Raw genomic sequence first — 12,424 nt, 5'->3', positions numbered from 1 at the left:
ACAAAACAAAACAAAGCAGACTCACAGATATAGAGAACAAACTAGTGGTTACCAGTAGGGAGAGGGAAGGGGAGGGGCAATTTAGAGGTGAGGGATTAAGAGGTACAAATTATTAGTTATAAAATAAGCTACAAGGATATCTTGTACGACATGGGGAATATAGCCAATATTTTATAATAACTACAAATGGAATATAACCTTTAAAAATTGTGACTCACTATACGTACACCTGTAACTTATATAATATTGTATAGCAACTATGCTTCAATTAAAAATTTTTTTAAAAAAGTAAAAAGAAAAAAGAAAGCCCCTAGTCTAGAAGGAGCACCCTGCCTCGGGGGTCCCCTTCTTATGCCCCTCTTCTGAGCCCCCTCCCTAGCACAATGCAAGGGCCCCTCTCACTCGGCACTGTACCCCATATACCAGCGTGGTCTTCAGTGGAGCCCCCCAGGACACAGAAGGCATTGAAAGCACAGAGAACTACAATAACACGCCCAAGGTCACACTGCGGGGGTGGAGCCAGGACTTCAACCCAAGCAGTCTGAAGCTGGAGGTGGGTTCTCTCAACCATAACGCCTAATACACACATCTTGGTATTTCATATGTTATTAAGTAGAATGCTGTGCTCTCTGATCTTGATTTTAGAACTGAACCATTTCTATGCAGCAGGAAAATCAGAACTTGCTTTTCACTTCAACGTGGGTCACATTCTTCTGCAGACACCTTCGATTTAAAACAAGAAACAGGGAATTCCCTGGTGGCCTAGTGGTTAGGATTTGGCACTTTCACTGCGGAGGCCCAGGTTCAATCCCTGGTTGGGGAACCATCCCGCGTGCTGCACGGCATGGCCAAAATACAAAAAACAAATAAAATAAAATAAAACAAGAAACAGCTCCCTCACCTTGGTTCCAACAACAAACTGGGGTGAGAAATACAGAGGATGCCCAGTCCCATTCTCCCCTGGCATGTCTGGGTAGCAATGATGGCAGATCTGCCCCCAATCCTGGTTTAAGCCCGATGGGTTTCTGTGGATTGGAGTGAGAAGCAATTTCCTTCCTCGTGGCAGCTGGGCAGGTCGAGCACTTTCTCACAATGAATTCTCCCCAGGTCTGAGCTGTGGAGTGAGACAGGGCTGGGTCTGGGAAGAAAGAGTTGGCTTTGATCGACCTGCCCACCTCTTGAGGTCTGGCTGCGGGGAGAGGAAACGCGTTGGCCGCAGGACTCAGAGCAGGGGGGCCGCTGTCCAACAGCCCTGCCCTGGGGCGCCCGACCCAAAGGTACTTTCTTGTTTCGGAGGCCAAGCTCCATATCTGTAAACACAATGTGTTTCCTTTTTCATGCTGGGACTGGCGCTGTTATTGTTCGGCACTTTGTGTGTCAGCCCAAATGTAAGCAGAGCCCTTGCCTGTGTAGAGTTCTGTCTCCTGATGCTGCGCAGACCTGGTGTGGGGTCCAGGGCCCGACTTCTCAGGTGGGAAGAGCCTCAGGCCCGATGAGACTGCATCCCACCTGCAGGGAGGGCATCACTTCCCACTGCTTTCCATCCCCAGACCCAACAGAGCCACCTGACCACTGACTGCTCCAGAAACGTCCACTTACAGTGTACTTCTCTGTCTGCAGACTGGGGGAGCCAGGGAAGGTCTCCTGGGACCCTTGGTCTTAGATTTTATCTCCTAGGCTAACTCTAAGGAGTAACGGCTGCCTAGGGTATTACATTGAAAAGGAGTCTAATACCCTAAGACCATTTCTGGACTTAGGAGAAAAGAGTACAGTGATTGATTAGTGATGTCTGCCCTGGTTTCAGAATTGGGAAGGGGTGATACGTTTGCCAAGTACTCACCACAGCCACTCCAAGCAGGAACAGATGAAATCAGAAGCCCCAACAACCGTAATCAGGCGGCGGGAAGTGTCCATCCCTTTGGGATGTTCCATCAAATATGGAACGTAATGCAACATACTGGTGCTCAGGAAACTAAAAGAGAATCTACCTTATTTCCTTGTTACCTAAGACTCATTTATTCAAACCCGGCCCCTTTAAAGGTGCCTGTGGTCCTACAGATTGTCTAACTTTGGTGTGGCGCCTCTGGAATGTGTGAAAAATTGGACATGACAACCAAAAATCTCTCTTCTCTGGAGGCAGTAAAGGACCGGGGAAAATCTAGAAAATCTAGCCATAGCACCAGCCAGGAAGGGGCATGAATGGGCCCTCAACTAAAACCGGACCACCTGCACAGAAGGCTGATACCTCGCACATCTTACATAGGCTAGTCCTGAATCCTCCACAGAGACAGCCTTCTAGAGCCTCCTTCTAGGCTGAGTTGGGAGGAGTCATTGATTATCAGTTGATATAGCGAACTTTCTGTTCCTCTCAGTATTACTTTCTACCTTTCAAGGTTCTCACCCAACAAATTTACTTTGACCTCTGAAAAACCACTCACCCCTTCAAATAACCTAGAAGCCCGCCATACCCACAAGGAAACCTTTCTTCTGGATCGTCTTTATATGCACAAATGCACTGCAACGTGATTATAGCCTTACCTCTAGCTAATACAATGACCCTGATGGCAGAAGACTCAGGATCTCCAGGAATGACCCCACCAGAGGCAAAGGCAGAGTACACGTCTCCATTCCTTGGCACTACTTCTGAACCACTGGTACACCTGTCCCCTTGAGGACATCTTCCCTTGTTCTCTTAGTGCCAGTGGATGCAGCAGATAGAAACATCCATCGCACACACAGTCCCTTCTCTCTGTCAGAGAGCAGAACTGGCACAAAATAATATAGTCAGGGCTGAACACACACCCAGCCAAGGCCTCCAAGGAGCTGGGGATGGGAAGGAAGTATTATCTCTACAGGCAAGGAACTGACAAATGGAATGGGTCTCTGCCTTCTGACTTAGGGGGAATTCACATAAATTATATAACGTTCCAAAGGCAAATGAAAATCTAATGCCAAGTTTATAATAGAGCTACACTTTTGGAATAAGACTACAGAAATGCGATCCTGAACTCTCCACGTGCTGTACACATCGAACCTCAAGACAGCAGACAGCGTGGAGGCAAATAGCCCTGTGTCCGAGGACTGTCGCAGGCAGCTCAATGATTTCAGGCACCGTTCGGAACCATCCCTCGGAGCTGGTTACAACAGGACACGCTTTTATGTGATCAGCCCTCGAAACGAGTGCCACTGATACCCCCTGCTCTCTGTGTATACAACAGCGTCACTGAACGAGCCAAGATGTACCCTGTCTACGTTCAGTTTTGTTTGTGTAAAAACTGCCCTTTGGTGGCAGCGACATCTGGTTCCGAAAGGCCTCCTTCGTGGAAATCTGATTCACTGACATAAAGCACATGTAAAGCACCTAGTACGATGCCTGGCACTTAGTAGGGGTTTGTGGTCTGCCTTCAGGATGCAACCCAACACCCCCCGGACAGGCATTCTAACTCCCGGGCCACCCAAACCAATGCCACGTCTTCCGAGGCTTCGGAGACCACAAGGGCTGATGTGTGTCTTTCCAGATGACAGGCAAAATGCTGTAGGCCACTCTGCAAGTATTAGGCTTAAAACCTGAGCATTTCAAAACCTCTCCGAGACCTCCAGTCTTCCTCTAATGAAAGGCACTGCAGAAACCCAAGGTATGATTATCACTTCTGAAAGGAAGAAAAAAAAAAAAATACTGGCTCACAAAATACCCGTACTAGAGCATCGACAGATAAGACCGTTTTATAATCCAGTTCCCTAGAGAGCCATTTATTTTGGTGAGGCCAGTGTGCATAGCAGACGCTGTGGAAGCCATCAAGATAACACGAATAACAACCCAGTGGACTTTTGAAGTGTAAACATAAAAGTCTATTAAGAATACAATGTTGGTTTAATCCCAAGACAAAAAATTTACTTAATGAAAAGCACAACTCATCTCAAGAAGGAAATATCGATACCAGCTGCCAGCAGAAAATGAGGGGATTCCTTCCAGGGAACATCTGAATTTCAACCCACTGCCTTTCCAATATTTACTCTGGACATAAAGTCTCAAATACTTTTCCGAGGATCTCATTTTTCTACAGGAGAAGGAAGTCAGGGAGAAGTCTGGGCAGGGCCAAAGGAGACCTTGGCAAAGCCTTGGAAAGGCACAGACGCACCCCAGAAGGTGCACCTTGACACGGCTCTGTCTGGCTTCTCTGGGCAGAGCGGGGAGCAACCTCAGCAGAGACCCTCACTCCAGCTGCCACGGGGCCAACAGCGATAAATGACAGTCCTGTGCCGCTGACACACATGCCCGGCACCTACCAGCACCACGCCGGCAACCAGAATATGCCACTAAACCCCCCTCTTTAACAACAACACTCCCTAGCCACTTCCTACGCTTTTTTCAGTGTGTTCCAGAGAAACAACGGGATACTGAACACTAGGGACAAAGGAGAAGGGCTTCTTAGAAAGGATTTTCTGATTACGACCTCTGTTCCACCACCTTTGAGAGGGATCATGGGCCCTGAAATCAAGAAAGACTTGGCCAGGACTTCCCTGGAGGTCCAGTGGTTTAGACTCCGCGCTTCCAATGCAGGTTCGATCCCTGGTCCGGAACTAAGATCCCACATGCTGCTCGGCGTGGCCAAAAAGTAAAAAAAAGAAAAGAAAGAAAGACTTGGCCATCAGCAACACCTGTGCACGCTGAGAACCCACACAAAGGTGCTTAAACCCTCTTCACTTACATTCCTAAAAACTCCCAGCTCCCACTAGGCCTGATGGCTACAATCAAGGATGACTTCTTATATACAGTTTCATATTTAAGTATGTATGAACATAATAAATATGAGTATGATATATGACATCATATGACATAACGTCATGCAATACAACACACCTCTAATTCTAGCAAGAGGTAACAAGCTTGCTAGATAACAGGCTGTTCTGACTATTCTCCTCGAATTCTCCTCTACCGGCAGACCTCACTTTACTGCACTTTGCTTTATTGAACTTCGCAGATATTGTGTTTCTTACAGCTTGAAGGTGTGAGGCAACCCAGCCTCGAGCAGGTCTAGTGGCGCTGTTTTTGCAACAGCATTTGCTCACTTCATACCTCTGTGTCACATTTTGGTAATTCTTTGCAATATTTCAAACTTTTTCATTATTATTATATGTGCTATGGTGATCTGTCATCGGTGATCTTTGATGTTACTACTATGACTCTCAGAAGGTTCAGACGATGGTTAGCATTTGTTTGCAATGAAGTATTTTTTAATTAAGGTATGTACATTTTTTTAGACGTAATGCTATTGCACACTTGATACACTACAGTATGGTGTGAACAACTTTTACAGGCACTGGGAAACCGAGAAATTCGTGTGACTTGCCTTATTGCCGTGGTCTGGAACTGAACCCATAATATCTCTGAGGTTGGCCTGTACATGTAACTGCTGTTCATTTATCGTCCATCCGTTCTATGGGGAGGCAGCACAGAGGATGCAATAAAACCAATCATAAAGCATCAGACTGGAGTCCTAGCTCCACCACCTACTAGCTATATGGCTTTGGGTAAACCATTTACTATCTCTCGGTTATGGTTTCCTCCTCTGTAAAAATAAGGACAATAATAGGGCCTATTATTAGCATAGTCACAGTGATTAAATGACTAAATTAATCCGAGTGTTTGGCAAAAAATAAGCCCTCAAGGGTTAATCATAATTTACATTATGATTACATTATGTAATTATGATGACAATAATTACAATAATTACTAGGACTATAAAAGCATTCACTTATCTATCCCTATGTACCAGACTGAGCAGCAAATCATTTTAGCCTTCTGATTTTGCAAGTCTTTATCGGGGCATTAGATTTCTCAGGGCAACGCCTCCCATATAACCTCCCTCTCCTGCCGGGGAAGATGATGGTAGGCCCAAGCACCAGAGCCATTTACAGCCTGAGGAACCCCCTCCCAAAGCCATGTTTAAACAATTACGGGCATTATGTTGCAGGTACCCATGACCATAGGAGGCCAGCCCAGCACGGTGCTCATCTTGCAGAGACGTCTTTTGTGTGGGTTTTGGGTTTCAGCTGGGCAACGCCAAGCCATAGAGTGAGTCGCAAAACGAGTTTTCATAAGCTCACCCTGTCACAAACCAGGCAGGGGTTCATGCTGACATCCCCACAGTAAGATTAAACAGCATGCTTTGTCAGGCACTAAATACTAACACAGCTCCGACGTCAGGGGGACACTGATTAAAACTGATGTCAATAATTTATGAAACACAATATGGTCTTCAGATGCTCTTTTTTAAAAAAAAGAAGAGGGGTAAAAGGGCCTAGCAACCCAGGTGGTTTAAAACTGTTCATGCGTTTTCTCTTGAATGTACACCCCCCCACCACCATGCATGGATGCTTCTTTACACAATGAATATAAATGCACATGTGTATAAGAGCATGTGAACACTGCTGATACATATGGGCGGAAGAAAGTATTTAGTTATTCCACGGAGAGCTGTCGAGGCCGTAACGTTATACATAGTCTTCTCTTTCATATTGTTTTGGGTTTTCTCTTCTCCGGAAGAAGTCCAAAATTGCACTTAAAATAAAATTGGACCTTACAAAAGTTCATGTTTATTCCATAGAGAACTTAACCTTGAAACAACCCCAAAAAGAAAGCTGGACCAAAGAAAACCGATAGGATATATGCATTTCTTAGTAAACCGAACGCACCTCAGCCCTGTGTAGAACCATTTAGTCAAATAATAATATCGATTTTTTTCCAAGTTTTAGGACTGGGTGGGGAGGGGGGATGAGAGGGTTAACCTAGGGAACGATGCCACTTTATTATGTCATGTCTCATTATTTTAGAAAGGCAAAGACAGTGATAATGCTTCATTTTTAATCAAAACTCATTTTGAGAATTAAAAATATACTTTACTTTGCCTTAGTTGTAAATAATCTGGGTAGCTTGACTTAATATGTCAACAGTGTGAAATTCACAAGATGGGATTATGTTGGGGAAAAAATCTGAGCCGCTGAGAGTACAAAAGTTAGTGTTTGAAGGATTCATTAATGCTTTTTCCTAGCACAGTGCCCTGTAGTGTCTCAGAACACCTGTCAAATACTAATTCATTCACATATCTCCACTGCAGGGCCTTTTCATAAAAAGCTCGACCTTTAATTGTAAATCACTTCTAAATTGTCTTTGCTGGCTTTCTCTTTTGTGGAATGATGGAAAAATCACTAAGACTTCAATTAAGACTTTATGGGAACTTCAACCTGACATTCCCGAGGCTATATCTACAAGGTATCAGAACATCTATTCAAAAAGGAAACTATAAATAACTTTAACATCGTTGAATTGGCTTGGCTTTTATGAGATGACTGAATAATTGGCAAGATTTAAAGATACTTTAACTACTGAGAATTAAAATAACTTCAGTAAAAACCAGAAAATATTGCTAGCCGATTATTTGTCATGTAGATTATGTACTTATTAGGCCTAATTAAACTTTTTGAACAAAAAGGCTTACTAATTACATTAGTTAATATGTTGATTGCTCAATTTGGTTTAAAAAAAAAAAAAACCCGGTCAATCCAATTTGTGCACAGAGTTAGTGCTTTGGTCAAAAGACAAAATCCTCGACTATAGAAATTATTTCAAGTACATGGCCATTGTTATAACAATTGCGGGTTACATGAACTGACAGGGAGAGATGGGGGTGGGTGGTATCTGAACAATACCACCCCTGCTAAGAGGAATCTTCAAGCCAGTAAAATGCTACCTTCGTAGCCAGTTTATCTGCCTCAATGTATTCACTTGTGTTTTTTCCAATCAGACCCTGCTGGTGACAATGAGAAGTTATCTTTCATATGCACATACATACTAAAACTGATAGCAAAACCCTGGGAGGCCTTTTAAATGTCAATAAAAGGTTTTTACGCACAAAAGGAAGAAAAGAAAAGAGGAAAGGGGAGAAGAAAGAGAAGAAATGGGAAAAACCAACAGTTCTGAAGGAATGGAGCAGATCAAAGGAGTTTTAATTCTCAAAGACGACTAAGCCGGGGTGTAACCACTATCTCGCCACCGAATCCTGAAAAGTCTCTTCCAACAGGCAACCAGTTCCGTCCCTTAAAGGAGGGGGAAGGACAATTAGGTCTGCAAAAGTGTACACTTGGAGTGCAAAGATGGAGGCCCCGCCACGCAACAGGAGAACAGCCCTCTACAGACCAGGACGCCTGCCTGGGCCTCAGTGCCGACTGGGCTTCTCCAAAACATGTTTTCCATTCCAAAAGTCTACATCCACAGTCATGAGGCACAAACTATTCGACAACAACATGACACAATTAATCAGAACCAGACCTCAAAACGTGTGTTTGTGGGGACCAGCAAACTTTGTAATGTGCCTCAGAGGCCGAAGCAATTGAAGAGACTCACACCGGCTGTGTGGGGCTGGGGGGAGGGGGAGGGGGAGGAAACGTCTATATTCCACGAAAGATGAACACCCAAGGGCGTACTGACCAACTATATTGACGATTGACGTTGATGATTTTCATTAAAATAAAACATGAGATTTGGGCATTTACATCTCATACTGGAAAAGCAGAGTATGGTCTTACTACCTTTCCCCTCTTTTTTTTTTTTTTTTTGTCCTCCTGGGGAGAAACTGATGCCGCAGAGTTTCTACAGCAGCAAAGTTGTATGATTCAGAAACAGAACGGATCCTTTTATCTTTTTTTTTTTCTAAAGCCTCATTTCCGACCCAACCAGTATCCACCAGTGCCCGTTTTGTCAGATTTCTCTTTCAGGAACTGAAACCCCATGAAATCGAGAATCTGGGCCCTTAGTTAATTCGGAACTGTTTAATTTCACCGAACCCTGACGCTAACAACAACAAAAAAATCTGGTATACTTTTTTGGAGCGGGATTGAATTCGTTTAACATAATTAGTGAACTCTCTTTTGCAATCTGTAGATAGTAATTAATTTAAATCACATCATTCTTTTGCTAACACAAACACGCTGTCCAAAGGAAAAAAATATATCTATTTTCAAACCATAAAAGACAAATGGAGGACGCAGGAGTGATAGTCGTCGTGTACCGAATTGGCCCCCAACTGCAAATCCCTTTGCCATCTCCCAAGGGATTTGTGGTCGTGGAGCTGGAACTTCCCGGGAACCGGGCCGGGGTCCCCAACAGCGCGCGCAGCTGCAGCCCTAGGGGAGGGGGTTGGGGCGGAGGTGGACGCCAGGGTCCCGCCAAACTGAGGGGAAGGCAAGGAGTGTGTGCCTTTGGATCTGGGCTTAGGGGAACCGGTCGGCAAATTTTCGGCAAAGCCCTCTCCCCCCATCTTGGCTTCGCACAGCGCCTTGAACGCAAACCCGAGCGTCCACGGCCAGCGCCACGAGCGCGAGCGGACCAGCTCTCTGCGCTCCGCGGTGCCCGATTTCCAGGAACGCGCCTCCCACCATCCCCACCACATCCACGAAGCGGGCGATCCTCGGGAACCTTCGGTCGCGAAGCCCGGGAGCAGCCGCCCGGGTCCCCGCCCGCCGCCCGCGTCCCCGCGGCGCCCCACTCACCCACGCACTCGTTGGCCTCGCGGGCTGTGGCGCGCTGCCAGGGCCGGTCGTAGTGGAAGGGCTTGCAGCGGTCGCACTCCGGGCCGGCCGTGTTGTGCCTGCAGTCGCACACCAAGCTGTCGTCGCGGTCGCGCACGCAGCGGGCCGCGTGGCCATTGCACTTGCAGCGGCCGCCCACCTGCAGGTCGGACACGGCGTAGAAGTACGAGTCGCGCGCCAGCTCTGAGTCGTCCTCGTTCTCGTCGCCGAACGTGTGCAGGCGGCTGAAGGCCACGCGGATGTCGGTGGCCGTGACCCAGTCTTGCAGCACGGGCGAGTTGTCGAAGTCGTGCGCCGAGGGCCGCCCGTCCAGCGTGCTGAAGGCGATGAGGCCGCCCGAGAGCGGGCGCATGTCGGTGTGCGAGTCGGTGCACACGGCCTCCTGCTCGTTCTGCTTGGTGATGGGCGCACGGTGCGGCCGGTTGTACATCTTGCGGCACTGAGTGGAGTAGAACTGGAAGGGCACCCACGTGCGCCCGTAGTCCATGGACTTGTAGATGGCCATGGACTCGGGCCGTGGCGAGCAGAACTGCAGGCTCACATAGGTCACCTCGAACTTCTTGCCGAGCGACAGCGTGAGCGTGACGTTGTGCGGGAACTGCAGGTAGTTCTCGGACTGCCAGCACGTCAGGTTGTGCGGGTTGTTCAGATCGGTGAGGAAGGCGGGCGGGTGCGCCTTCTTGGGGTCCGACGCGTTGCAGAGGTGGCAGGAGCGCAGCCGCTCCTCGCCGCGCTCGCTCACCACGCAGTAGCGCCCGGCGGGCCGGCCGCAGGTGCTGGACACGCGCACGTCCTTGCCGAAGGCCGCGTTGACAAAGTCCGGGATGCAGCGGCGCGGGTGGCCGTTCTCGTCCGAGCAGGGGTCGGGCTGCGCCGCCTGGCCGGCGAACATGCTGAGCCCGGGACCGCCGCGCACCGCGCCCACCAGGCACGCCACCGCCGCCAGCGCCGCCAGCGCCTCCCACACTGCGCGCATCATGCTGCGTCCAGCCTGCCCCGGCCCCGCCGCGCCGAGGAGTCGGTCCGCCCGCCGCAGAAGGCGCCTGCGGAGAGAGGGGAGCCGCGCTCAGCCAGGCCGCCCCGCGCCCTCCACCCCCCGGCGGGGCGGCGAGCTGGGGCGCGGGCGAACGCCCGGCTTCCCCCGCACCAAGCCCGCGGCCGAACGAACTCCCGCCTCACTCCCCCGCGTCCCGGGGGGGCAGGCGAATCCGGGGGCCCCAAGCCCGCACCACCCGCGCCTCTCCTTCCCGGCCGGCGGCGAGCCGGGGCCGCGGGCCATCGCTCGGCTTCCCCGCCGCCGCCTCCACGCCGCCCGAGGGTCCGGCCCGCGCCCGTCCGCCCGTCCGCGGCCGGCCCGCCAGCACCCCAAACTCGGACGCAGGGCAGCTCGTGGGCCCCCCGAGCCCGCACGGCCCGCGCCCCCTCCTCCCGCAGCCCGGGGTCCCGCTCAGCTGTCCCAGATCGCACCCCCGCCGGCGAGTCCGCGTTCGGGACTTTACCTCAGGAGAGGGCAAAAGAGAAAGAAAAGTTTGCCCGGCCCTGGCCGGGGAGCCCGCGCGCCGGACGGCGGAGAGCCTCTCGCTGGCTGCTAGCAGGAGCGCCCTGCCTCAGCGCGGGCTTGCCAGCTCCATGCCCGGCGCGGCCGCCGCTGCCCCAGCCCCGGCCCGGCCGCCGCCGCCGCCTCTCCCGCCCGAGTGACGACGCGGCCGCCCGGCTCCCGGCGCTCCCGCCGCGGTGCGAGTGCCGCCCAGCCCGCGCCCGGGGCGCACACACACTCCCGCTGGCTGGCGCGCACTCACACACGCACGCACGCCCCCGAAGGCTCCGCCGCCGCCGCCGCCGCCGCCGCCACTCGCGCAGGGAGTGGGGGGCGGAGGGGAGCGCGGGGGCGGGGGAGGGGGCGGGGCCGCCGGGCGGGGCGCCGGCCAATAACGTCGGCGAGCAGCCGCCCGCTCGCTAGCAAAGTTTTAACCCCGGGAAAGAAGAAAGTTAAAGGGAAGCGGCCCGGGACCCGGAGAGAGCGAGGACACGAGCGGGTGGGAACCCGGGCGCCCGAGAAGGAGAAGCAGAGACAAAGGGAAAGCAAGGAGAGCGCCCGGGGAAACCCCGGAGAGGGGGCTGGGCCCGGCGCGCACCCCGCGGAGGGAGGAGGGGCCGGCCGCGGTCTGTCCGCGTCGCCCCGGCCCCGCGCTGCGCGGAGAGCCCCGCAGGTTTCCGCCGGCCCCACGCCCGGGGGAGCGCGCAGGCCGGGGGGAGGGGGCGATTTACTCCCCCTTGGTCCCAGGCAAACACATCTGTGTTTGTTTTCTTTGCTGCGCCGGGGTCGGGCCTTCCTCTAACCCGGCCTGATGGCCCCGGTGGCACAGCGCACAGGGCCGTGCCCCGTGGGCAGACAGCCCGGGATCGTAAGGAACAGCCGAGGAAGATGGAGCCTCCGCTGGCTCACCCCTCCCGCCCGAAGCCCCTGGGGTCCGGAGAGAAAGAGCTGCTGCCCCGCCCCCCTCCCCCCCCCCCCCCCCACAGTTGTCACCGTGCGGTGGGCCTATCTGTCTGGAAAGCGGCCCTTTTCCTGCCCGGGGAGCTGTGGTGGGCTGGAGGCTGAAGAGGGAAAAAAGCGGGACAGCACCTGGGCACTGGCCAACGCCCCTCCCAGACGGCTCTGTCAGCCTCAGGCTGGGGGCAGCCTAGCCCTCCCCAGATCCAGAGGCAGCCCTGTAGGTACTTACTGGCTCAGTGTTTAAGGGTGCTGTGGCCCATACTATCTTGTGGGAGCCCACAACAGCTTTGCAGAGTAGGTATTAAGCTTCATTTTGCAGATGAGGAAACTGAGGTCTCA

The 12,424-nt window shown here is 51.6% G+C and overlaps 1 protein-coding gene across 2 annotated transcripts in view; it reads right to left on the bottom strand.

The window, feature by feature from the left end:
• NTN1 (netrin 1) overlaps positions 1–11,425 on the bottom strand; it is a 192,611-nt gene extending 181,186 nt beyond the window's left edge. The window contains exons 1-2 of one of the 2 annotated variants that reach the window (XM_068530344.1): positions 11,388–11,425; positions 9,550–10,631 (exon numbers count right to left, since the gene is read on the bottom strand). In XM_068530344.1, coding sequence (XP_068386445.1) covers positions 9,550–10,567 — 1,018 coding nt within the window. In that variant the 5' untranslated portion in view covers positions 10,568–10,631; positions 11,388–11,425. Of the gene's footprint in view, positions 1–9,549; positions 10,632–11,087; positions 11,368–11,387 lie in introns of those variants that run through there. The other variant, XM_068530343.1, reaches the window with a different exon arrangement.
• Between the last annotated feature and the right edge of the window lie 999 nt (positions 11,426–12,424).

This window comes from Eschrichtius robustus, chromosome 20 (assembly GCF_028021215.1).
Source record: "Eschrichtius robustus isolate mEscRob2 chromosome 20, mEscRob2.pri, whole genome shotgun sequence".
NCBI classification, from domain to species: Eukaryota; Metazoa; Chordata; class Mammalia; order Artiodactyla; family Eschrichtiidae; genus Eschrichtius; species Eschrichtius robustus.
Note: the sequence above shows the minus strand (reverse complement) of the source record. Positions and strands in the feature narration are given on the sequence as shown.